At 42.0% G+C, this 27,595-nt stretch overlaps 1 protein-coding gene across 1 annotated transcript; it reads left to right on the top strand.

Moving 5' to 3' along the window:
• The first annotated feature begins 14,266 nt into the window (after positions 1–14,266).
• Positions 14,267–25,645, top strand: zbtb34 (zinc finger and BTB domain containing 34). Its single transcript, XM_070833682.1, has 2 exons — positions 14,267–14,356; positions 18,912–25,645. The coding sequence occupies exons 1-2, from the start codon at positions 14,339–14,341 to the stop codon at positions 20,472–20,474; spliced, it is 1,581 nt and encodes a 526-aa protein (XP_070689783.1). The 5' UTR covers positions 14,267–14,338; the 3' UTR covers positions 20,475–25,645.
• The last annotated feature ends 1,950 nt before the right edge of the window (positions 25,646–27,595 follow it).

Genomic DNA, 27,595 nt, shown 5'->3' with positions numbered 1-27,595 from the left:
GCTGAATGAGGGTATAAAAAGATGGCAGCCCCCTGGACCGATCATTTAGTCCTCCCATCTGCCTCCAGTCAAGTTCTGGACAGGCAATGTTAGAGCTTTCATTCTGACAGTGATGTCAAGGTGGCTGCTGGACAGAAACAAAACCAATCATGTGTTCATTGTAAGGATTATTTTTCACAACTGTGAGCATGACATCATTATGATTAGCATTAACAATGACTCTCTTCATCCACTCTGTTTTTCTGCTGGAGTCAACGGCAGTTTAGATTTTCACCTTTATCGTGGTCGGTGTTTGCTCTTCATTTCCCGTCAAACTCAGATGTCACACCCCGCGTGACCCTTGCCCTTGAGCAAAAACAATATCAAAACACTGAGCTGCGAGGACAACGGAGCCAGACAGGGAACACTGGGATGCCAGTGCCAGACAATAAGAGGGCGAAACGGAGGATGGTAGAAATTCTCCTCCCAGCTGTAGGCCTTGTCGGATCCCTATCCCGAATTCCTGAGCTGTCTGGAGGAGCCCTCGGGGCTGGCAGAATAGCAGGGTGCGTTGTGGGAGTCTGTCCTGTTTCTGTAAGCCCAGGCAGGAGGTCAGAGGGGGGCGAGGGGGGTTGCTTGATAACGCTGCATTTTTGACCCCCTCATGCTCCCGCTGTCTCTGCCGCCACGTCTGATTCACATGGAGGCATCAGTAGCCCTTTAGACCTGTCTCTTAGATTCATGCCAAGACTAATTCACAGGCTTGTTGTGGCCGGCAGTGTTTGACACCGTGCATCAGCTTCCAAGGTGGACTAATGGGAGAGTTCAGGGAAGGTTAAAGGGTTAGTGTGCTTTACCACTGCTCTAACCTTGATCACCACAGTAATTATGAGGGAGGGGGGGGCGGAGAAGGAGCCTGAGGCTACGAATGTGGCAGAGTAGAAGAGCAACAATATGAGTGTGTAAATGCTTATATGTGTGGATGGCGCGGGTGTGAACAGAACAAAACAAAAGCGACAGAAACGAAACATATTTCACATATTCACCTAGATCACACTGACATGGCGTGTAATGTAAGATTATGTCATGTCATGACTTATCCAGGTGGAACTTTTTTTTTTTTTTACTAGAAAACAAACTCTATAATGACATCCAGTGACACCACATTTGGCTTTGGAATAATTTGCGGCTCTGCTGAGTTACTAAACAAAATAAAGCAGAATTTAAAGCACTGAGCGGTCACAGATGTGTGGAGTTTTTCTTGCAAGTGAAAGAAATAGCTCAGATGGAAACCAAATCCTGTGCATTGCTGCTTCAGCAGAAATATCAAACAACTGGAAGGACTCGCAAAAACTTGGCAATTGTTCTTTGCCTTTGAAGTTCTCCATACTCCCGTGTTGTAATAAATACATAGTTGTAGCAAAAGAGTGATTAGAATCAATCATGAAGGTATAATAGATGGTAAGAGTCAAACTGGCACACGTGGAGATCTAACAGTTGCATTCTTGAAGCCACTGAAGAGAGAGAAAAGCTTCGCATTGCTCCGAGTCTGTCTGAGGCTGTCACACTGCATGAAAGTTGACATGTCATATCATGTGTGTTCATCAACATGCCGCAGCTCTCCTCGGAGCGCAGACCGCAGCTCTGTGTGCAGGACCAGTTCGGCCTCCGAGGGGGCGGTTCTGGAGGCGATCCATTATCAGTAATGGGTCAGGGTCGCACAATGGGGGCACTTTGTCAGATCTGTTGGGGATGCACTGCGGTAGGCAAAGGGGTCGCTTTGATCTTGGCGCGTATGTTCACCAGAGTGTGCCATGTCTGAAATCTGATCCTCTCTCTGACATTTCCCTCCCATAACCATCTCAGGATCTATATCTCTGCAGAAAAGAAAAAAATCACACAGAAAAAAAGATGAATATTGCCCTGAAGTGCCTGACTTTTAGGGACAAAATTACAAACCTGCGCTACTAACAACCGACACAGATAATATCTTTGTCTTTGCTATTGTCTCTCCATTGTATCAAAGATAAATGGGCTGTTAAGAGTTGGTGTGTGTGTGTGTGTGCATGTGTGCATGTGTGCATGCAAGTGTGCATCTGTGTGTCTCTGATAGGAGTCTGGACAGCCCAGTGTTTGTAGTTTTTGTAGTCCTGAGGGCCCCTGGTGGGTGTGCTCACTTTAAAGGGCCCAGTGAACTGTGAGGACTTGAGACATGAGACTGTGCCGCCCAACTGGCCCCAGGACACGGGTTCACCCGGAGAATGTGAGCTGAGCAGGGGAACTGGGCCGAGACGGGCTCCCACAAACCTCTGCTCCATTCCTCAAGACAGCAATCCCATCTGAAAGACTCAGTTCTCGCTTGTCAGAGGGAAACTCTACCTTGCAGCGGTTACTTGTTACTGATTTACATCTAAATCTACTATCTTTGTCACAAGTGCTGTGTTTTTAGAGTGGTTTCTTTTACATTTTAGGTGCACAGAATTTGACTCTGTGTATTTCATCCAGCAACTGTAAAGAATATTAAGTAAAAAAAAAAAAAAGTGAACAAGAAATTTATGTCTGTGAAGATTCGTAGTCAAATAGTTTGAGGTTCTAAGTCAAAGCCATCCAGATGTGTCACTTGGTGTTTGAAATATAAGTGTGGTGACATTCTATATTTTTCTACTGGTCAAGAAATCTCATGAACTGAAGCCAAAACTAACAATTCACTGATCATAGTACCAAGTATTACTCTTCAGTGGCTTAGTGCTCAGTGCCGCAGACCTTCATTGTTGTCCAAAAACTATTACAAATACCTCAGCGAGCTGAACTGTTGCACTGGGTGACATGTTTCTTCATTACAATGAACATGGACACTGTAGTTTATTTCTAGTCTACCCCACACACATCATGCTGCTGTCATACAGTAAATGTGTCTTATTGCACAGTTAAAAACAGTTTCCCAACAAGTTCACTATTTACTCCTGCTCCAGTTACAGTTGCTAAAAACTACAGTGACCAGCTGTTTTAGGAAACTACTTGATATTTTGTAAAAATCAAACTATACATTTGTGACCTATGTTTAAACATTTATGTCTGGGACTTTAAAAAGTAATTTGATTAATTCATTGTTGGTTTTCTTCTTTTAATGAGATTTGTAGACAATAACACCAAACATATCCTTTATTAGAGGTCAAACTGAAATTGTAGTTTAAATTAACTTATATTAGCTGGATAAGATAAAATAAATAGTTGCTATTGTTATTTAGTATCATGCTCTTTAACCCAAAATGTAATATTTTATCTGAAGACTGGACAAAGGAAATGTTTATTTTTCTACTCTACTGTACCAGCTAATGGCCATAAAACGTTTTTTAAAAATGATGGGTTTCACACAGGTATGACATTGTTGGGCATTGATTTTACAGGGAGTATTTTAGCTGAAATGGTCAAATCAAAGTCAGCTGGTTGCTCAAAAAATAAGTATTTATTCAATGAGTGTGTTTCGATCACAATTTTTGACACAATAGTCCCCTTTTTGTTAACAGTGAGAAATACTTTGGATAGAAGGCCAGCTAATCATCTGCCTCACTGATATCAGAATAATGTGTACATTTTCACCAGATCACTCTTTAAACTCCTGACACCAGCTGTGCTGTGTGTCTGACTTATTTTTAGTCATGGAGATAGTTTAAGGAAGCCCTTATAGATTGCACCCTCCCAGGAGAGAAAAAGTGAGAAGGAAAGCGAACCCCAGCTGAGTGTCGATATCAGGTTATGATGTTTGCTGTTTTAACATGAGCCTCTTTTCTCTTTTCGCCTGTTGATTCTTCTCTTCAAGGGTAGACAGGCAGACAGAGCCCGGGGGCTGTATCTCCCCAGCTGGGATCTTAGGTTAAGCTCCAAAGAGAAAAAACACCATCGTTGGTGGATTTCCTTCATTGCAACTCTATTTTTTATCATCCGCTGGACGATCCCATCACTTTTTTTTTTTTGGTTGTTGTTGTTGTAATTTGGACTGAGGCTCCTTTAATTTAAGCAACTGCTTTGACGCCAGTTCATGCTAAGGTCAGAGGTTACAGAAACACTGGCAGCGTGAGCTGTGCCAGTGTGAGTTAGTGTCATTTAAAGGTGTAACATTAGGCATAGGTCTGCTTGTTTGAATGAAAAGAACGTCCTTTCTGTTTCATGCCACTATTCGAAAACTGCTGCCTTCGAACACGAAAGAAGCACTAAAACAAAGCAGGCAGCGATCAATTTGCAGTAATGAATTGTGGCTTTGGATATTTGATCTATAATCTTGTGCTTTACAAAGTAATCCCCACAGCACTGGGAGACAATGACTGAAAAAAAGGCAGCACCAACGTTTTCTCTTATGTTCACAGAGCAGCATTCAGGTTGTGCTCTGGGTGAGGTCTGACGGATGTCAATTAAAGGGCTATTTAAATATTTAAGCAACAAAGTTTGCAAGTCGTCCCTTGGGTGCAGTTATTGGAGGGGGGAGTAATGCAGCCTCAGCTCTCCAAGGAGCAGCTGAATGCCAGGCAGGCAGCGTGGATAGTTGGGAGGCATCACGGCTAGGGTTACAGTGTGAATTAAAGCTGACACTAAGAAGCGCTCCTCACAATGACCTGCAGAAAACAGCAGACAAAAGAGCCTATTTTGAAGCAGGACAAAGGGGAGGTTAGTGGAGATACCTGAGCCCAGGCTGGCCTAGTCAGCGTGTCTGTGGAAGGACGAATGGCTGGTGCCGCGGGACCACCGCAGCTAGACGCGGCAGGGGAAGAAACACATTGAAAAGCACATTCCTGCACAGCCATAACACCAGAAAAGACATATGACATACACACACACACACACACACACACGCACACACACACGCACACACACAAGAATAGCCTGAGTGTAAGCTGTAATTTGTAAGACATCATTTTTGGTATCAATATCAGTGTCGTCAATGGTGTGACTGACCGTGTTCTGGGTTTGTGGTCACGCACACACACACACACACACACACACAAACACTCACACATGGCAAATGATTTCATAACAGTTCAAAACAGAGAGAGATTGTCAGCAATCTGTTATGCTCCCTGGAGGACTTTGTCATCTGAAAAGCATATTTAACCTTTCAGATCTTTTCAGAAATGTAATTTTCCCTGCAGCAAAACTTACTCAATCATTACTATTGACATTTTGTGATGAAATTTACATTACCAAAAATACTTCTGAGGGCGCTCCAGCTCTCTCGTAGCAACCCCCCCCACCCGACTCTGCCTATGAATGCTTGTGAATTCCACAAGAGTTTGCGCTATCTCCCTTCATCTGCTGTCACCATGGTCCTCAGCATGCTTTCACCTCCATCCTAATCCCCCACTTCATCTGAAAGTCAGGATGACAGCTCTGGCTCTTGTCCTCTCTCTGCGCGCTTGTGTTCGCTCATTCGATTTTCAACAGCATCCACCTGTGCTTGGAGTGGGGAGGCTGCAGGTAGATGGGTACAGCTAATTGTTGGAGTTACTGGGAGCTTCATGCTCAGTTGCTCCAATCAATTATTTTGTTAATACACAGATCAAACTACCAATACCCTCTCCCCAGGGTTCCAAACTGAGTTGTCTTGATATTGATATTATTTTCCAAACAATTGATCATTTGCTTCTAGCCGAGCCGACAGGGCCCTGGTTGGAGTAATTACTTTGTGCAGACATCTCCCAGGGTGTAAAGTGTCCAGACGACATTCTCAGACCAGCGCTCCGAGGGTCACATCTCACTCTGGTACCAAACTGGACCGTTCAGACTGCCATTTGAAATATTATCTTTGTATTCACTGTGTCACTTTCTCGCTTGGAGTATTCAGATAATACTCTTGACACAGTGGAGGAGCTGCAATCTTTAAGACTGTTAACGACAAATGCCTGTCAGGCTAACCACTCAGGGCTTGGTGAGAAAGGTTGCTTTCACATTGTGAAAATAATTAGATTGTGGCACAACTTGCAACAACCCAGACGGGTAATTAGAGGAAATGTGCAACCAAGCCAATGGAAACCAAAAGAGCCTCCTCATTTAAATGTGGCATTAAATTGCATCTAAAAGCAACACAAACAACAATTTAAGGTGTAAATGAGCCTTAAGGAAGTGTCTGTAACAGATTAACAATGTGGACTGAAATTAAAAACTGAGACTGGATTGAGGGATTGTACGGTGAAATTTGATAGCTAATAATCTATTAATCTATTGATACATTGCATAAGGCCAACATAACTGAATGAGGATTGTGGATTTTGTCCCCCAACACTTGCAGTGGAATTGCATAGGAAGAGATCTTTTCATGGCCAGTGCAGACAGGAGGGGTGACTGCCACAGCCAATAACCATTTCCATGTATGTGGGGGGCATGTAAATATTGATTTATTGATTTAAGACAGACTTGAAAAATGGTGAACCCATCCTTTAATTATTGCAAATTTTGTTGTATAAATTGCACTTCAAATTATTGATTTTTGTCATTGATTATCCACACAAAGAACACATATAACACATAACAAGAGAGCATCCTGTAGATAAATAATATAGATAATGTCCACATTGTATAGTCAGTGTATCATCTTCCATGTATTTTCTGAGTAAAATATCACATTTGACCTGCATTTAAGCACTGTTTTTTTCACAGCAGACATTTTGATTTGGTATAGCAGGAAAAGCCAAGGTGTTACTAATAACAATATCTATGGCTCTGTTCAGTTCAAGTGTCCCAGTGAGCCGGCATGCACAATACCACACCTCAAATTAATTTTATAATTTACACATGTGCTTTTCATACTATGGCAGGCCAAATTGTCTTTGATTTAAGATTCACTCAATTGTAAATATTTTTTAATGTGGTCGCTAATTATAGTAAATTTACAGCCAAGTTACTTGTACCGAATTATTTGATGCTGGTTTAACTAATAATTTCTTGCATTGTTAATGGTGAGTTTGCATTGACACAAGTTTTAATATGAAATGTGAAGCCTGGTAACAGTGCACAGTCAGACAGAGTAGCCCCAGCAGGAAACCAGCAGCTTATATGTCTCCGGTCTCTACTGATTAACATGGATAACTCTGACCCACAGAACGGGTGAGGATTCCTGTCTAATTGAATTACTGTCAGTCTCCTAGCCTCCAAATATTGTCTTGAACTTATACCCCTCTCTGTTGCCAGAATCTATTTACATTATATATGTTGGGGTTTTTTTTTTTTCTCCTTTTCAACTTAACTGCAATTTAGTTTTAGGCTCTGATGCAGAGCGTGGCTGTTTTTCTTCATCAACATATTACAGACATACAACTGTTGTGTGCATGTTCTTGAACCAAATGTCTGAAACATAAAAGATCAAGATATTCAATGTAGTTCAATGTATAATAAAACAATATGGTGATTAATATAAGGAAAAGCAGCGTTTTATTTGACTATACAGAACTAAACACCTGCTGCGTTTTGGCCCCACTTATTCCACTTAACATGACTTTTACATGTATTCAATAAATCTTAGCACAGAACACAGATCTAGAGCTGTGATCTAAGATAGGGAGGACGGAGGTCAAAGTAAAGCTTGTCTTTGAGTGTGAGTCTAATTCTTACGTTATGGCTAAAGTTATGGCACTTATTGCATTGCTCTGGAATGAGGTGCAAAAACATGGCTGCCAGCTCTCTTCCCCCCCAGGCCCTGCAAAACCCAAAGGCAGGACTCATGTACCGTTTCAATGTATGTTATCCATTTTGCACCATGGGAAAACACAATAAAGAGTCCTCAGCAATGCTAAATAAACAGCTTCGTCCTCACTTGTTAGCATCCAGCAACAGCTCCCTTATATAGAATGCATTCGACTTGGGCATTCACGTCACACCGACATGAACGCTCTATTAAATATGCATATCTCAAGTGTCCACGTCTGATTCTAAAGTGGACAGGCTAAGATTTATGGCACCATTGACCCTCATTGCTTTGCTGCTTCCTCAAGAGAACCTGCCACAGGCTGTGTGCCAAACGCTTTAAAATTTAAAGAGGTGATGAAGAAACTATCCAGAGGAGACAAAAACACATCAGTTCTGCCACAATAAGGCTTTTCTCTTCCTTCCTTCCAGCGTCTTCTTCCCAGTTGATCTGTTTTACCCTGAACACTCATTGCTGGCAAGGGCAGTCAGTTGACAACCGGCCGTTCAAACTTTTGGTTGCAGTTACGTATATAAGCCTAGGACCTCCAGTTTAGACGAAATGAAGAAATCCTTGGCTTGGCTTCCAAAGCATATTTCTTTGATACCATGATGTGTAAATGACCGAAACATGCCAAGACTGCAAATATTGGAAACTTCATCATTGCGAGTGCCATGTGAACAGCTTCGCCTTTGCCTTTTCACAGACTGCGGGATGAAGGAGGCTCCAACGCGGTGAAGGGAGATTTTTTTCTTTTTCTTCAGGCTTTTTACTGTAAGCAGAACACCTGAATTCTTTCCAGGCTCTTTGGAGGACTCTGAATTTGACCTGAGCGTACAAGTAAAAAGGGTATCCAACTTCTTCAAAATGTCAGAACGCCACATAAATCTATGGTTGCTGACGTTCTCTCCACAGAGGCTCAGATAAAGAAACACCTCTCGAAAAGTGGCGACGTTGACATACTTTTCTAAGAGAAATAAGGGGAGGAAGAACTCCCATACTCTCACAGCAGCTCTTTGATTTGTCCACAGTTACTGTTAAACTGATCTGAAGTACTGTGACAATACCTCTGGAGTGTCTCATAAATGCTTTGTATTGACCTTAAAGCATTTGCTGACCACAAACAGAACTATGAACAAGGGGGGCATTTCTCCTGTGGGTAGGAGATGATTTTCTCCGGCAGGCACACAGGATCACTGTCTTGATACTCTTAGCTGACCTTCCACAGACAGCAGCACCTTCCATTGCTCCAGGCCTTCAGCCTGAAAATCTCTCCTCTGCAGGATGGATTGGGTTCCAGGACCCTCTCCTCTCCTGGGACTGACCCAACCCGGGGAACAGGGGGCTTTCATGGGAGATCACAGGTGCTTATATACAAAATGGCAATTTTCTTCGTCCATAATTCCATGTTACTGCATTACCAGATCTTATCGTGAGGCCAGTATCTCATTCCTGAGGTTTTAGACGTTAATGAAAGATGCTTTGCCTCTGGCCACTGGGGGCTAAATCAACAAGCCAAGGATTCCTGTTGGCCTTTGTAGGGGAATACCAAAGGCAGAGAGCGGACTGAGCTGAGGTCAGAGACAAAGCATGGAGCTGAGCATGGAAATGCTGAGCCCAAAACAAGCTTGTATGCAATCTAGTGCAGCAGTTCCCAACCTGTTTTGTAATCCTGCTGCCCTGTCAAATGTACTCAGTGACACCACCTGTCATGTTCCAAACGTGTTCATTTGAATTGGTTTTCAAATGCATGTTAATACAATGAATCGTGTAAAAGTAGGTATTGTTACAGTGACGCTCTCATACAGTTTAACTGCATTTGTAACACTGCAGCTTGTCTGTTAGTTTTATGTACTTTCAGCTGATTCATTCATTTTAGCTGACAATTTATTCCAACTGTTTATCCGTTGTTTTTAGCCAACTATTGCAACCATTCATCCATCATTCATCATTCACCATTCATTCATTAGCAGTCTGTCTTGACCATACAATAGGCTACTTTTAGCTAGTTATGTAAACCTTTTATCCATTCATTGTAGATAACTGTTAAGGCGTTTCTGCACACTTAATTACTTACTACTTTTCATGCAATCTGAAATCAAGTGTAACAGCCAACTGTGAATTTCGTAATTTTGTAATCAAAAACATAATTTCTATATTTCTTTTATGAGACGGACTTCTACGCAGTGTTCCCACGTGCACCCGCAGAAGTACCCCCCAGGGTAGCAGGGCCCCTGATCTGATGCTCACTAGCAAGCCGATTTAAATGTATTACGCTTCCTATCTTTCCCAGGTCACACATGGTGATGTCTGCTGCCGTCACACATGTATATAAGCAGCTAAATATGAAATTACTGGATTGAAGTACACCAAAGGTATAATAATACATAATGGTTGCCATATTATTCTTTTCACTGGAGAATTGAAACAATTTGATGATTACTTTTTATGCTCCTTTGTGCCCTGGAATCAGACTAAAACTACCTCAACAATATGTGTTGAGGATATGTAATTTCAGCCACTTAGGATCATTAAAAAGAGATCATATTGAATATCACTTCTAGAGAGGGAAAGAGAAAGCGAGAAAGAAATAAAGAAGAGATTTGTTTGTCAGTCAATTCCTACCCACTCAATCTCCTTAGCCTTGTGAAAGAGGGGGAGAGAAAGGGGTCGGGGTCAGCTTTCTGTAAATCTTGTGATGAAATGTTGACAAAACAGCCAATTTTCTGTAATTTTGCTGCAGCCGTCTTTCAGCAGCTTACTCACTCAGAACCCCTTCATTTCAAACAGCAGCACACTGCGACCTCTGACATGTAGCTCGTCCCTGACTTCTTTGGCCTGGCAGAAAGACAGTAACAGTTGTGCCTTTTAGGTCAGGTGGATGCCGTTTAAGAAGCCAGCTTCATAAAGGACTCCTTTGTCTCTCAAACAGGCTCTCTTGGGCCCCAGTAAAAGGATAAGAAATGTAGTTAATAGCTCAGGAGTGGCCTAATCATCAGCTGCCATTACTGCTCCAATATCAGCAGAGATGACAGACTTATCAATAACAAAGGCCCAGCTGAAGCCTCCACCGCTCTGTCATTTTGATCTTTGCTCCACTAATCAGAGCTTTCATTTGAGCTAAGCACCAGGCAGCACACCTCTCATTCTCTTCATGCTGTGCCAGATATCACTCATCTTTACAAGCCACTCTGTATTCCCTCAACCCCAGGCCACCATTTGCACAAATTGGCTTAATTTCTCAGGCAAATATATGACACATCTGAGAGCTCATTATCTGTGCAATGCAAGTGATTATTGTACTTACTGGTTACACTCTCTTAGCTTGTGAGGTTTTGTTCTGAATGGCTTTGGTAGGAGTCCAGCTGATTTTTAAAATGAAATGAAGATTTGTCAGACTGACTATCACTGTGATGTATAAATATTTCATAAGCTTATGCCGTGTTTGCTTTAAGAGTGCGCTGCAAAAAAAAAAAAATGCACAAAAGCACTTTGAGGCATGTTGTTTCTACCGTTTGTCCAATACAAAGCATATACTAAAGGGTAAAAATACCTTAAAGAACAGCAACACTTTTATTAATAAAAGGCTGTCAATTGTCTGTACAGATTAACTGTGTGTGTAATTAGCCTCGGAGGAAAAAATGCCCTTGTGTAGGGTATTACATATCCTAAAGGGGATGATGTATAAGCTTTTTAATGGTAATATACATAGTTTAATGTCAATATTTCTCTTGTTCATTCTTCCACAAAAAGCTCCTCCATCAAGGAGAAACCTGAGAGGGCCGAAGAGGTGCTCCCGCACCTGGACGAGCTGGCCCTTTCATTTACAGTCATGGTGAGGATCAGGCACTGACTGACTCAGACACCTGCTATTGGGAAATATGTTCTCCATCAGTGAGCTATAGACTATTTCTGGACAGGAGCACTGGGGGACCATTGTTCTCCCCAGCACTGACAGCCAAGGTATTCTGGGACTCTTGGCACACATAGAAAACAATGTGTTATTCATGTTAAGCTTAAAAATTCGGCTACTTACTCAACATTACCAAAGAAAGTGCAGCTAGAGAGAATTGTTTGATAGATTTTAATATTGCAATAAAATGGCAAACATCACATATTCCATAGAAGGGGTTCATTTTTTTTTTTTTTTTTTGGAATGATTGCAATTAATGGAACAACAAAATTTAGAGAAACTGATTGATCAGAATTATTAAAAAAAAAAAAAAAAGAATTAGTATCATTAGATTTACTAAAGTATATTGCCAGCAGCACACACATTTCCTTTACAGACAAAGAATAAATACCTATCTTTCATATTAAGCATAACCTATGGTCTCAGGCTTAACATAAAACAGTGGAGCTCCTTATTCCCTCAGTTTGATACTTGATATGCGCTCTTTAAACAAATCATCTGGTCTCTGCTCCTATACAGTCTTATACAGGGGCAGGGGGTTTGGGGATTTTGCAATGTCATCTGGGATTAAGAAGGAGCAGCACATCAGAGCCCCGGGCCACACCACCTGGAGCCCCTATACGATCCCTGGCGCTGCACCACTCAAAACCAGCCCCATTAGCTTACCGCCAAATAATTCCTGGTCAACCAAATGACACTGAGCTAACAAAGCCCCATTTCAGAAAAGATTACAACTTCAACAGGAAACCCTTTGATTATGAGTTTGTTTGAAATGTTATCAATACCATGATCATTCCTGCGGATCAACAAAACCATCTCTAATCACCATACCTTGGCTGCACCTTCGGTTGTGCATCAATCTCCTGGAAGGAAAAAAAAAAAGCTAATCACGGTCGAGAATAGAGGAGTGATTTGTTTAACAAGAAGCACGTGCAATGACAAAGCGATTCCTTTCTCGACGCTGATCACCCACCTGCACACAGATTAGGTCAGATATTCACCTGAGCTGCCAACCTGTCACTCACACTAGATAAAAAAAAAAAAAAGAGAGAGAGAGACACACACAGCACACATTCATCTCATGTTAGTGCTGCTAACAGTAGACTGCAGACAAGAGGGGTTTTTTTTCTCCTCTCCCTTTTACCAACAGAAAAATCAAACCAAACGTAGCATATACAGCGTTTGTCAGCAGCTGCTGTAATCTCAGAATGAGAATAAAATTCAGTGAAATAAGGCCATGAACTTTAACCTTTGGCTGGGGTCATAATACACAACACAATCTGCTAGTAAAAGATATAAAGGTTGTAAGTGCAAGGTGCTTATTAATAAATATACTTGCAGGGCTTAATTATTCTATATAAGAACTGCAGCGTGGTGAGATTACCACGGTAAACAAATCCTTTTGTCTACATTGGGTGAAGGCCAAACACTGAATACAAGTTCTGTTTTCATAAGATCCTGCATTAAGGTTAGACTTTTCCGTTGTGTTATTTTTGTAGTTTTATCGGATTAATGGGAAAACCATGCAGATGATCGGGAATATTTTTCCACTGTCTTGAGGAAATGCTTTGATCTTTCTCATAAAGTTCCTACAGTGTTTCCAGCATTTTCCTCATTTGCCAGAGCTCAATCAATCATGATGCATGAAGTTCATATGCACAGTTCATATACATAATCAAGCCCACAGAAACAGGTATTAACTGTGGTAGCAAATAAATAAATAGAAATATGATGTGATTTTTCATATTGTATTTGACTGGTTGAATATTTACTCCTTAATGTTGATTCACTTGAACCTTCTGAGAGTTTTGCTTTATAACCAAAGGGAGGGATGGGAGGAAGAAGGTGGTGTTTCAGGATCCATTTAGTCTCTGGCGCCCCTGTGTGGTATGCATGCAGAACTGAATGAAATCCTTTTGAGCTCATAAAAACAGATTATGCAACTCATTCCAAGCAACTTTTCCTAAACACTGCACATGGCTGAAAAACTAGTACGTGACCTTCAAAGCTCCCAACCAGTGGGCAGCTGACTGGTGTCCCTGGAGCTGCTACAGTGACACAACTCAGCTCCACTTACATGTAATTTTAAGGGCTTCATTACAACACCGCAGCTCTGGGTGTTTCCTGATCACACAACCAGTGCAGCCCTCAGTTAGTGGATTAATGAAAGAAGAAAATAAAATCAATTTCTCACCAAGAACCTATTTTAGAAAACAGTGAAGCTTTTCTCTCTCTCTCTCTAACTCTAACTCTGTGTGCGTGTGAGTGAGGAAAGATGTGACCAGATTTACCAGGAGAAACTCTGGTGTCACTGTCACAATGAGTGCAACATTTACAAAACTGAGCAAATACACCAAATAAAGGTCCACTAAAGGTGTTCCCTCCCTCTGTCAGTGAAGTGGAAGCAGATCAGACTGACCTATGCACAACATACTCCCATGGTGTAGGTGTAGTCAGTAGATAAGAGTACACGGATTGCCATTATCTGTTTAAAACTATGTGGTGACGGACTGTAGGTTAGTGCACATTAATATATCTGCGAGTGTATATGTCACGCCATATGTAAGGAACATGATGTCTCAGTACATAACACTGACAAGAGCAAGGGAGGGGCTGCTGCAAAACACACCGATAGAATGAATGCAAAGAGCCAAAAGAACACTTCCTGTTGATGCAAAAATTGCAGCAGCAACTGTCTGACACATCTGGACTGGAGAGGGGGGGAGGCCTGGCTGTAGTGTTAGCGAACTACTGAGGGGAATGGACAACGTTTAATGCTAATCTGGAAGACGGTGAGTTTGAAGGACTTAAAATTTGGCTCGAACCGGTGACCATGATGTGTTTGTAAAGCCGGCGCGTCTTTTCTCTTACGGTGAAAGTAGTGGGGAAATAATTGCCTGCGACCGTACGCTAGCAACGAAATGCTAGCTAGCGTTAGCCGCTAACTTAGCACTGGTCGCTACTTGACACGGAGCGCTTGCTAGCCAAGCTACGCTAGCGGTTAGCATGAGCTAGCTAGTAAAGTGGCTTTTTTCAAATGACAGCCGACATAGTTTGTACCCGCATTCGACGTTGTAGTTTCACTACCAAACCATACAGTGTTGTCAAGCGTCTGTGTAGTTTGTGAAAGCGTTACTGAACCGTAAAATAATCCAACATCCGTCAGAGTGAAGTCTGTGTGAAAGTTACATTTTTTCGGAATTAATTCCTCGGTTCTGGGCTAACTAGCTAACTTAGCGTTAGCTAACTTAGCGTTAGCTAGTTAGCGCTTAGTGCTTGTGTGCTACTTGATAGAAGGGTGGTTCGGCCCAGTGAGCTCATGCAATCTTTTAACTAACGTTATGGTAACTACATTTCACCGTAGAAATGAGAAACGGTGGAGACATTAAACCAAAACCAAGTGGACATGACGGTCAAGCTAACGCTAAGGTGTGCTGCCCCGCTAGGCAGACCCCCCGCACCGTCTAAAGCTAACTTACAACCAACAGAATGGTTTGCAGTAAAGTTTGAGACATGGCACATTTGCTCCTTATTGCATCGCCTCTGTATGCACGTATGATGCGGTCACTAGTACATGTCAATGCCCCCCAGTGTCCATGCGCGATGAAGCTAACACAGGTAAACTCTACATGAGTAAGTTAATGCACCACAGCTAAATGTGTAGCGGAGACTTGCAAGCCTTATTTCAATGCCAGTGTCAGCGTATGGGAGGCATTAGGCCCTGTAAGTGTTCAGTGTGTCAGGGCCGAACCTGCATCGTTACTTTAGATTATTTTCACAGGACATCTGACAAACTGAAAGACTGAAGATACCACAATTAGCAATGCTCCTGGTAACAACTGGTGTAGTCGTGAAGTTATTGTACACGCTGTTAGTGCAGGAAAGTACAAAGTGCAGGAACATGGTGGGTTATTCAGTACACCTGGGTTCACCTGGGTCACCAGGGACTGTTTACTACTGCCTCTGTGACATTCATTCCCTCTTGAATGGCCCAATCACCTGCGATAAAAGCCCAGTTTGATCAGTGCGCTATACCTGGATAACTGTATAATATTTTAACTATCGGCACGTTAGAACAAAGTGGAGCCAAACGAGTTAGGACTTTTGCAAGAGCTGGCAGTATGGTATTGTATTCCTATTCAACCCTATTTCTTATAGTCCTACTTCTGTTTGGGAGAAGCGAAGCAGTAAGACTGAATTGTTTTGTACTGCCCAGCTGAAATTGTGCAATACAAGACATATAGATGCCATGTAGATAAAGTAATGTAAAACAGGACACTTTGAGGTCTGTCCCAGTAATCTGGAAATTCAGGAGTTGCCTCATCAGTGTCAGAGGTTAGTGTTTGTAGCCAGTACCAGACTATACTCTCTACATTTTCTCTGTTATATACAGCAACCTATTTAAAATGTTGCTTTGTGCTCATTACATTGTGATAGTTATCACTTAATTACTGATGTAGGTATCACTGTATTAACCGTTCTCTCTAAATGGTAAGGTAAAAAGATAAATTCATGTGAGACTCAAAATATTCTCAAGTTTCCAATGATGTCGTGTACAGTATTTTTATTCTGAATACTTTGCTGCATGTCAGCCACCGTTTGTGGCTGACATGGTTGAGTTCTTGAAAACCAGACCATTTGGCGGTGATAAAACCTGTTTTACGGGCATTGCGTCAAACGTATGACTGCCAACTGTTATTGCAACAGTGGAATTACTGCAGGGTGGCTCTTTGTGACAAAAGACAACGTAGCAGGATGATATCCTAGCTAATTACTTCTGGTCATTAAAAACACAGTTCACGCTAGTAGGTAGACAGAATGCATGGTAGCTGCTGCAGGAGGGAGGAGTCAGTACTGTTGTGGGTCAGCCAGCTTCTTAGGAACAAGAAGATAACATTTGGCTGTCCTTGTGGATGTATTATTTTTATCTCGTATCATTCCGTGCTTTGTAATTCTGTGTCCAATGATGATTTCTGCTCAGTGTTTTCACAAGTGTGCAACTTTTGTTTTGCATATGACAGTGAGTTTGAGAATGCATGTCTTGTTTGAAAAGTATAACAAGGAGGGGCTAGATTCTTTTTAATTCTTCCACTCGCAGCCATCTAATAAGCATGTGAGCAGGCAGAAATGAAAGATGAGCATTTTTTCCAGTTATTTGCGCCAAACAAATCAAATATGTGAACACACCCGAAGGCTAAGCATACACTATTTAGCCCTGCATACTGAGCTCCCACTAAGCCTTAACAATTTCTACAATGAACGTTATTCTTGCACCAGCAAAGTTCCTCACATCATACTCCCCCTTTAATGTATCAAAATCCGGTCTATTTTTACCTTGTTTTGTACTATCTCTTTTAAATTGCTCTCCCAACCTTTGCTTGTTAAGCAGTTCTGTTCTGGGTCTGGTCTGCCCCACAAGCTGTTTTTCAAAGTAGGTGAAATGCTGCTGAGGTTGAAGAAAGCACACAATGCTCGTCTGCTGACTTTGATTTTTCTTCTAATGTTTTCTTTATTTCTCCCCCCCTTTTTTTTTTCTCTTTCCCTCTTGAGTGACGTGTCAAAGTTACAGTCTTGGACGCTTTAGGTGACGTCTTGCCACCAGAGTGAAGCCAATGTAGTCAGCATCCTTTTAAACGCACCTGCATGCAGCATCTATGTCAAAAAGGTTTACTACCAGGCAGGGAACTTGAGCCGCAGATGGAATTTTTGAGCTGAGTTTAAACATTTTTGGTTTTTCCCATGTGAGCCAAGCATGTGACCCTCGCCCAGCATGTGCATCTCAACTACTGAGCATGCATTCTTTGGCTCCTCTTCAACTTGGCTCCATTCAGTATGCATGCTGTTGGCAGCCATCGCCGATAGGTTTTAGTGTATGAACATGTTGTATTTAAAGGCCTGTAATGGGCGAGGAAATATGAGGTACATCTTCTTGGGATTCTCTCAGTAGTGTTCTGCTACATCTTTCCCTCTCCTGTGCCAGGATGATAGCATATGGTTTGTTTGACAGGTGTCTTGGCAAGCTTTGGCAACTGGAGAAAGTGTTTACGTTCCCGAAGTGCTGACAGGCACTCGATGCGCAGAAGATCATGCTGAATTGCTAGCATGGGGCAGTGAAAGAGGGAAGAGGAGGTGCAGAGGGAGAGATGGGAGAAGGGCAGATGGAGACCTGACAAATACCAAGGTTTTGCAGCATGGAAGCGTTTGCTTTCACAAACACATAGCTGATCAGTAGGTGTTGTAGATTTTGATTTTCCAGTTATGGCTTTCCAAAGTGTGGTTTGCCTAGTTCTGCCAAGACGGCACAGCCTATGTCTAGCTCAAGTCAGTACATTATTTTGTGAGGGTTGTAGGCTACTGCTTGTGCGGCGATGCCTTTCATGTGCAAATTATGTCGGTCATTTTCTGACTATAAATGCACAGCAAAATGAGCTTGCATATGTCTTTTATTCCTTATCTTTGGGATTGAGAGGTAGTGAAATGGTCGGACACTGTAATGTTCAGTGCGTTTCATCTCAATACTTTGACAAGGCTACTGCTGACAATCATTCCACTGGCAAACTACTGTGAAATTGCTCTGCTGCTGGATCTTATTTCACATCCACATTCCTTATACTTGACTTGTCTTTTTCTTTAACATGTTGTACGCCAGTGTGTGGCTTGAGTAAGATTCTGAATGCATTATTGTGTTTGGTTAACATGGGATACACAGCAAGACAGTCTTTAGCATAAACCGTACCATAATGACCAGGGTGCCTATGGATTCCTATAAACGCTTCCCTGTTGTTTCCTTTCCCCTCCCCTCCTGAACAATGGAGCATGACCAGTGCCAGAGTATTTACGCTGAGGCCAATATCAACATAACGAAAAAATCTGATGAATAAGTCAGTTTTCATTTTTAACATACACATGCAATATCAAACATTTATGTTATTAAGGATATACAAATTACATGAGGAACCCTTAAAAAAGATTCCTTAAAAACACATACCAAGACAAGAAGTTTTACTGCTGAACAACAAAATTTAATATCAAGGACAAAGATGACAGTGACAGTAATACCATGGTATAAGTAACGGTAACAAAATATTGGACTGTAACCTTAATTAGCATAAATGCAGTGCAGTGCATTCAATGTTGTCTCTCTTGGCCTAGTTAACTTGTCACACAGTGCTGTATAATGTAACCCTGTATCAAATGCCCATCTTAAACAGCCACCTGTCTCATTTGTCTTGCGTGTACCGTACAGTGTTTTTTTGGCAAGCGTGGAAATGTAAAAATGCTGCAATGGATTGCAAATGTAATGTTTCAGAACCTAACGCTGTCTCTATTTTTTTCTGTCCCTATCAGGCTGTCGACAAACTGGAGAAACATATCCAAGAAATGGACGACGGCAGCTACATCGAGTTTGATGTGCCGGAGTTCAGTAACACCGTTCTGACCCAGCTCAATGAGCTGCGGCTGCAAGGGAAGTTGTGCGACATCATTGTTCACATTCAGGGCCAGCCATTTCGAGCCCACAAGGCTGTACTGGCAGCTAGTTCACCCTACTTTCGTGACCACTCTGCGCTCAGCACCATGAGTGGCCTTTCCATCTCGGTCATAAAAAGCCCGGAGGTGTTTGAGCAGCTTCTTGCGTTCTGCTACACAGGTCACATGTCCTTGCAGCTCAAGGATATTATCAGTTTCCTCACTGCTGCCAGCTTTCTGCAGATGCAGGCCATCATTGACAAGTGTACCCAAATCCTGGAGAGCATCCACTCCAAGATCAGCATCCCAGTGAGCGTCTGCAGCCCAGACAAGGACGACTCGCAGGCCTGCCACAATGGGGTCAATGACAGCAACCTCTTTGTAAACCCTACCCAGATCTCCCCCCCTTACTACTCTCGGCAGAGTCAGTCAGGACATGAGGTGCGCTTTGAGCTGGCAGGAAAAGGCCTGGGCCGGGGACGACAGCAGCCGGAGGAGGGCCAGTCGGACCGAGGCAGCAGCGACAGTGTGTCAGAGCATGATGCTCCCATGGAGGGAGAAACGGAGCAAGTGGAACTGATTGGCAAAGATGGGCAAGTAACAGATGTGCATGTGAAGGTGGAGAAGACCGAACGGCCCACTTACTCAGATAGTTCCTCAGCCGGTGATGATGGCTACCACACAGAGCTGGTAGATGGAGAACAGGTATTGGCTGTTAGTGTGGGTTCTTATGGTCCTGTCATCCAGCCTGCTACCTACTCTTACTCAGGGCTGTCCTCCCCGTGCTTTGTCAACCTTAGCAGCTCCAGTCCTTCCCGCTCCATACTCAGTGGCTTCAGAGGTGGGCGAGCCAGGGCAAAGCGCCCCCTGGCCATCCCAGCAGGGGTGCTCAGTCACATGAAACCAGGCTCGGACGACAGCGAATCAGCTTTGGGACCCACAGGGCTGGAGAACGATGTGAGAGAGCGGAGCCTGCGGAGCCAGTGGTACCCCTACAATGAGAGACTCATTTGCATCTACTGTGGAAAGACCTTCAATCAGAAAGGCAGCCTGGATCGCCACATGCGCCTGCACATGGGAATCACCCCATTTGTTTGTAAATTCTGTGGCAAGAAGTACACAAGGAAAGACCAGCTGGAGTACCACATCCGTGGCCACACGGACAACAAGCCCTTCCACTGTCAGATCTGTGGCAAATGCTTCCCATTTCAGGGCACCCTTAACCAGCACCTGAGGAAGAAGCACATGGGAGTATCAGAGGGCAGCAATCATATGGACTCTCCAGAGAGGACGGAGGGAAGCTCAGGTCAGAAGGACCAAGAGGATGCGCCTGAGGGGATGGCCTTTGAGGCGCAGTATGCAGAAGAGGCACCAGCCAATGATATGGAGGAGAGTTCAAAATGCAGTCCAGAGGCGGCTCAAGCGTCAAGATGTGATTTTTAGGTTCCGCTTCAGGTTAAGGAAGCTTTAAGAAATGTTTATTTTAACTCAGCTTAAAGGACTTTTTTGTTTTTGAATCAGCTCCCTCCACTATGGACATTTCTTGCGTCAAGGGTTTCTGTCAATTTTCTGAAAGTTAGATACTGAATGCAGAGAGCAAATGGGTGCTTTATAGAAATTTGATTCTTTCAAGCAAAGGGAGTAACAACTTACTATTTTTTAGGAGGTCCCAATAATCAAGACCCCCTAATTTAGTTCTCTTTTTATCTTTCCATGTTTTTTAAAACATATTTACAGAGTTATATAGGCATGTTGCAATAATTGATAATGTGAAAGCTCTGGTAAGATGCTAGTCATATCACCTTTTTACCTGACCTGTTTTTGCACATGTGGCCACAGGAGGTCACTTACTCACAAGGAATGATTTTTCTGCCAGTGCAAAGCTTCGTGTGACATATCCGTTCAATACCTCATGATGCAACTACATACTCATAACAGACAGTATTTTAACTTAAATGAAACTCACCAGGTTCTACCTCATAGCCAAGAACCTACCAGGCACAGATATGTTCACCATTTGAAATCCGTTTTAGGTTGTATGTACAGTATCTTATTGCCAAACCCTGTAAAGAATATTCTCTCAACACAAAGCCTTGATACTTAGGGGAAATATTCCTTGCTGATTGTATGGATTTGGGACAAAGTCCTTGTCTAAAGTTTCATGGTCAGCCAGGTTAAAATGATAATTAAGAAGGTGCTATGTTTGGAGTGCATTACATTTGCTAGCTTTCTTGTGTGTTTGTTTTTGGCAGAGAGAATAGAGTAAGAGAATGGCCCTGTTTTCTGTTCGGGTTCAGGCTTTGCTGTTTATTCTACAAAACACTTTTTATCTCTCATCACTACTGGAGATCTCACTCTGTTGGCCAAGGCGTGGTTTTAGATGCTGTCACCCATGTAATGGGAGAATTACGTCCATCCAGCGAAGTCATTTGTATCGCTCTATACTCTGATTGCAGACTTATACTGAATTATTATATGTGTAAATTGTTTTGTCCTGAGGTAGGCTTCTAGGTTAACGCTCGTGTCTAACAGAGGCAGGAGGACTCATCGTCAACTCAGCACAGTAGGAACAGCTCTGGATCTGTTCAAAGAAATCTATATAGTATACTAGTCTGAATTATATGCAAACAGAAAGAACAAAGGAATCTCAGCCATTTTGACATGGTTTTTCTTCCATTATTTGAAAGAGCTATTGGTTTGTTTCCTTTTTTTCATTCTGTCCTACCCTTCCTGATGGGACAAATGATCTGTGTTCTCTGCATCGGTTGGGGTCAAATGCAGACTTGGAACACGTTTTCCTCATTTGTCAAACCTACGTTATGGTGGATGGTGTTGACATAGATACAGCATAGCTAGATCAAGGCTAAGAGGTAAATGCTGTTAGAAGTAGCTGTTGATCCAAAGTATCGATGCACTTTGCAGAGTTAGTGGGTGGGATGGGTGCTGTCCCAATGATGAAATGTGCTCATTTCTGTCTTAATTCTGTTGCAGCAGTGACATTGTCAGAGTAATGCTGCTTCACAGCAGTGATTTTGTTTCCTCTGAGTAAAAATGTTGTGAACTTTAACGAGACATACTATTGGCTCCAAGCCATGCATATGGCAACGATGTATTTTATCTATACTGTTTGAACGTTGGGGATCGGGGATGGGGGTGTTGTTAGTATATGGAGACGTGGGTTTTATTTCCATAGTGATCTAAAAGAATTTGCATTCACAATAAATATATAAAAGGCACTTAGAGAGCCTGATTGGTTATCCCGTCATATTTTGAAAGGTTAAAGCTCAGCTGGGTGGTCCCCTTTGTGCCATTCTGCTTTCTGACTTGCCTTCCAGCTGTTTAATGCTTTTTTATAAGCGCACCTGCTACATGCTTAACTTGTCCCATCTGGTCTACGCTGAATCTGTGTCAATGAATTGAGTTTGATTATTTTACAGTTTTCATATTTTCTACTTTGTGTGTGTGCTTGGTGGGAAAATATTATCTTATGTTGCTTCTGTCTACGGTTACGTCAAGAGTGCAGTTCTTTTATTCCACTGATTGTGCCGTCATCGTCCTCACTCATTGACCGTTAAGATAGCAAACCAAACTGTAGGGAATTTTGCAAAAATCGGTATAGCTAGCTTTTTGTTATCTTTTTGTATAAGGAGTCATCACAAACACTTCTGGTCATCACCGCCCACAGTCAACACTTCTTAGGTGAATGTTTACTAAATCATTTCTGTCAGCCGCTGGTGTGATGTGCAGCTTCGACAGCTGACCTGACCTCCTCCAAATCAGTCGCTGGCTAATCTGAATCTGCCTCTTACGATTCTTGCCCTTCACCTAGAAAACAAGATGGAAGTGCATACCTTCTTGCATTATTGTCAGTAATGTTTTGTGAGTAATGGGTACAAACTGCTAAAAGGATTTTGTGCCAAGAGATCACACCAAAGACTAATAGGTGATTTTTAACAGTAAATTCTGACTGTATTGCGTAATTGAATGCTCATTAAGAAGAATAGGTTCTTAATTTGACGTAGGACTAGTTCATTGCTGTTTGCAAGGAATGTACATTTACCCGCTTTTAACAATCACTTGTGTAAAATTTGAACAATTTGCTAAGAAGACGTTAAGCAGCAAAGTCATAAATAACACCATGTATTAAGCCATACAAAAGCTGACAATATACAAGTTGTGCAATAGGTATTGTAATTGTTTAAAGCCAATGTAAACAAAAGAAAGAATACTTCACAAAAAGTGGCATTTTAAACTTAGTGCCTTGCCACAAGCTTTACATTTTAGATTCTGGCACTTAGAATCCTGTGCCTCTTTCATTTTTTAATGGATTGAATAGAGAGGTTATACTAAAATATGGCCACAGTGTTTATTTTAAGGTGGTGCCAAGAATGAGTAGAAATTGATTCATGTCATTCTTGTCTACTTTGTACAGACTAAGTCCTTCCCCCCCCTGCCCCCTTTTCTTTTTCTTCGCATTTTATCATTCGGGTATGTCGTTTATTTTTTCAGTTTTGTTTTTTTTTTTTTTTGGTCATTTGATGGGTTGATTTCAAGGCTTAACTGCTTTTGTAGCAAATGATTACAATCAAATGAGGCAGACTTGTTCCCTGCAAGCCATTGCCCCTTGTTCAGAGACTATACTGTATCCCTCCTCTCTAACCACTGAGGACAATCTTAGCGATGTACTGTAGTTTTAGGCAATTCAATGAAGGAAGGAGATGCATGAGAAACACAAATCCACTTCCTCTCCGTTCTCTCGGAGCATCTGGCAAGGGAACAGCTGCTTGGGTAGCAGATACTAAACTGAATATTTGTGGAGGAAAAAAAAGAAACTTACCCTCATATACTGTAGCTTAATTGCACGTTGCTCAACCACAAAATTGTATAAAATTGCCAATGGATAATTTTGATAAGTTGAGTTTTTTCTTGTATTCGTGTCATCGATTGTGCACTTACAGTTTTCCGTTGATAGTACATACCAATTCCATCCGGGAAGTCTAGTTTGTCTCTGTAGTTACCGATAAGGGACTCCGCTATAATGGCCTCAAGTACTTTGGTCGGGACCTTTTCCCCTTAAATGGTGCTTTTAAACAAGTCAGATTTTTTTTTTTCTTGTCAAATGATTAAACAAATCCATACTATTGTCATAGGTGAATGGAGGGGAAATTATTTAAACGCTTTTCATGAACTATAATTACTTATGTGATATTACACACCCGCAGAACCAACTGAACTTGACACACACACACACACTCGACTCGACGCTTTGTCAGCTCTTAGCTCCACCCCTCGGAGAGGAACAGGAGATGCATGATGGGCCACAAGTAATCAAAAGGAAGTGTTTACAGGGAAGGCTGTCAGACTACTTTTTGAAATTGCAGCTCGTCCTATTCTTTTTATAAGAAACTCACTTCAGGTAGTTTACAAACACTGATACAGGCTTAGAAAAAAATCTTAAGTCTTCCATAGCTTTTCTGTCAGTTTCTGTCCACTGTGTATTATGGAAAAAAGCAATAACCTTTTTAAAAGTGGTGTATTGGGATCATCAAGCCTATTGAAATATTGGCCTGTCATATATCAAACAAACTGAATGTCAGGGAGCTGTTGAATTGAAGTAGGACCAGGACAATTTGATATTGATTTATTTTTTATATATTTTCTGAAACTTTGGACAGGTTGACTTCCTCTTCAGAAAAAATATATATAAATAATAATAATAATAAAAAAAAAAAACGGTGTTGCTTGCTGGTGTTTTAAATGCTCATCAGAATCCAGTGGTAGTCAGTAAACTGCAACACAAGAACTGAGCGTGTGGTTCAGTCATCCAACTCAGCGGCACTGTTCAGAGTTACGCCTCCAGCTGTGTCAAAAAATAATGAAAGGGATTTTGGGCTGTATAGCCACTGTTTGGGAGCGGGCCGTCTGTTGTCATGTTGAGGTTCAGTGGTCTCCTTTTGGCTCCTCAGGCACCAAAACTGTAGTTGCAGTTGTTCAGGATCGGAGGGGAAGTTTTCAGTCCAGCTACTGTTCCTTTTCCTTTTACAACTCCCTAAACTCTGCACTACAATGTCTCTGGCTCCTATGTATTTGGTGAAAAGGCAAAAAAAAACTTAGAACTCAGGGTATATAGTGTTAAAAGTGGTCTCATTGGACATAAATCTTATGTCCATGGTATAATTGTGCACTTCTTTTCAGGTGGGGGAAACAAGTCCTCAGTCAGTGGTTCCCAAACATTCTGCCTCAAGGTCTCAATGAGCCCATGTTTTCCACAAAGCCGAAGCTTGAGGAGCACTGCAGACCACGAACTGAACCATAATAGCATAAATGCCCCAACTCCTGCTTTGTCCACTCTACACACAACCTCACAACCCAACTGTGAACCTCAGAACTCTACTGTTTTGTACAACTATGAAGTAAATGAAGCTAGCTAGAGCTGATGTTATATCTATTGCCATTTATGAATTTATTTTATAGCATGAAATAAAATATATTTATTCAAATTATATATTTTACTCATAATCATTCTGTGCTGCTTCATTTTGGTTCTTAAGCTTGTAAATTGCTTTTTTATTATATAAAAAATGTCAATAGAAAAATGCGTTTGTAAAATAAAGGCGCTGATTTGGCTCTGACTTGTCGTTTGTGTCTCAAACATGGATTTCTTTACTAATGTATTCAACGGCGTACGGACACTGAGATGACCCACGTCAAAGGATTTGGTGTGAAAGGGAAGAGAAGAATGTGCTGTAATCCTTCAGTTTTCTGGTGCTGAGCAGCAAGACATCCAATATATGTTCAGTCATTTAATCCTCACGATGCTGCAGCAACACCACCGGTGTCATGTGGTCATGAGGTCTGATGCATGTGCAGCTGTGGCCCTCTAGAGGGAGCCAGAGAACAACAAATGCACCTTAAAGGGTCGCTCATGTAGTGTCAGAGGTTCTGCAATTAATCTAAACAAGATAATGTCAGAATGAAGAGGCCATTGTGAGTCTATTAAAGGCTGTTAAAATGTTACTAATAGCCTTGAGTAACTGATTAGCCACTGGTGTGAAAGTGAATATTGGTTATGTTAGACAATGATTAGCAAACCAGATGTCTGTTTTCCTCTTGTATGTTCTCTCTCGAGGCCTTAATAATGTTTTTTTTTTCCTTTTTGCTACTAGCTTGAGCTTGTGGAAAGTAGGCCATTCACAAAAGTGATAGAGACCAAGTAGCAGAATATAAAAGAATTATTTGCTTTACTCTCAGATGGCTGGTAATAAAATTAATTTATCACCGAACTGGCCGCTTTTCCCTGCTGGATCTCCACTCACATTCTCTGCCTAATCTTCGGCGGTGTTATTGCTCCTGTCCCTGCTGTGTTAAAAAATGCACCCAAAGGGAAGAATATATTCCTAAAGTGGCACAGCTGTGCAGCAGCCTCCCATACAGTAACCGCTCTATGTGGCTTTAACAGAAAGGAAGACCATGATGCAGCCAAATGACTAATAAACCACCACATTGGCCAGCTATGTGCTTCACTGGCATTTTCCTGAAACAGTTTACAACTGTACTTTTAGGCTGCCTGTTGCAGTTTGCCACTGACCTCACACAGAAAAATTCCTGTATTTTCTACTTCATTTACCTATTTTTGCCAGTTAAACCTTTACTGTCGGTTACTGATAATCTCAGTCAAAAAATAAAAAAATACTTGGCAGCACGTGATGTGAAATAAACATCACTTGTTGCTGAAAATTCTAATAAACTGGATGAATTGTTAAAATGACAGCGTTATAGGGCTGCGCAGACATGCGATCCTAAAATAATAGGCTAAATTGCTCTGTTCAGTGGAATATGAGAATAAAAAGAACCACAATATACAAGGCCAGGAAAGCCGAGGTAGTCGTGTTTCCACTGGGAGCCTTTAACTGCATTCTATGGCTATGATGTATTGTGGCTCCCTGTAACACAAACTCAGCCGGGCGGACTTGAGTAAATAAGTGATAGGTATAGCTGTTTCACACATTTGTTAATTTGTACTTTCAGGAGGATCATTGGTTTTGTTATGGCAGTTTTGCAGCTAGAACATGACCGACGGGTGTTGGGTTGCCTGCAGGCTTTTGGCTTCTGCGTCCATGCAGACGTGAAACTGCAACCCTCTGCGTTAAGTTCACAAAGGGTCATTTCCTCTGAGGATTACTTAAGGACAGTCACCTTTGACCTCACTGACCACATGAAAATGGAGCATAATGGCACTTTGACAGGGGAGGTGGTGTAGAAGAGGAAAGCAGGTGAGAGGTTCCCACCTACGCAAAATTGAAAACGCAGTAGAGGCCCCTGGAAAACCATAAGTGTGTTGAATCACTCAATAGGAAATACTGTTAACCTTTGACCCGCTGGCTCCACTCTCACTGCGCCACTATCCCCCTGCGTGCAATGGCCGCCGGGCACAGGTGCGCTCAACGTGCTAAAGCTATCAAGGCCGGGACAGAGCGGTGGAAAAAACAAAAAAAACACATGAAAATGAAGCCAACAAGAACAACAGCTGGCAGGTAGGGTGACATTTCTGTCCCAGCAGCCTC

The sequence above is a fragment of the Pempheris klunzingeri genome, chromosome 7 (assembly GCF_042242105.1).
Source record: "Pempheris klunzingeri isolate RE-2024b chromosome 7, fPemKlu1.hap1, whole genome shotgun sequence".
Classification (NCBI taxonomy): domain Eukaryota; kingdom Metazoa; phylum Chordata; class Actinopteri; order Acropomatiformes; family Pempheridae; genus Pempheris; species Pempheris klunzingeri.
The sequence above is the reverse complement of the archived record's forward strand: the minus strand, read 5'-3'. Positions and strand labels throughout refer to the sequence as shown.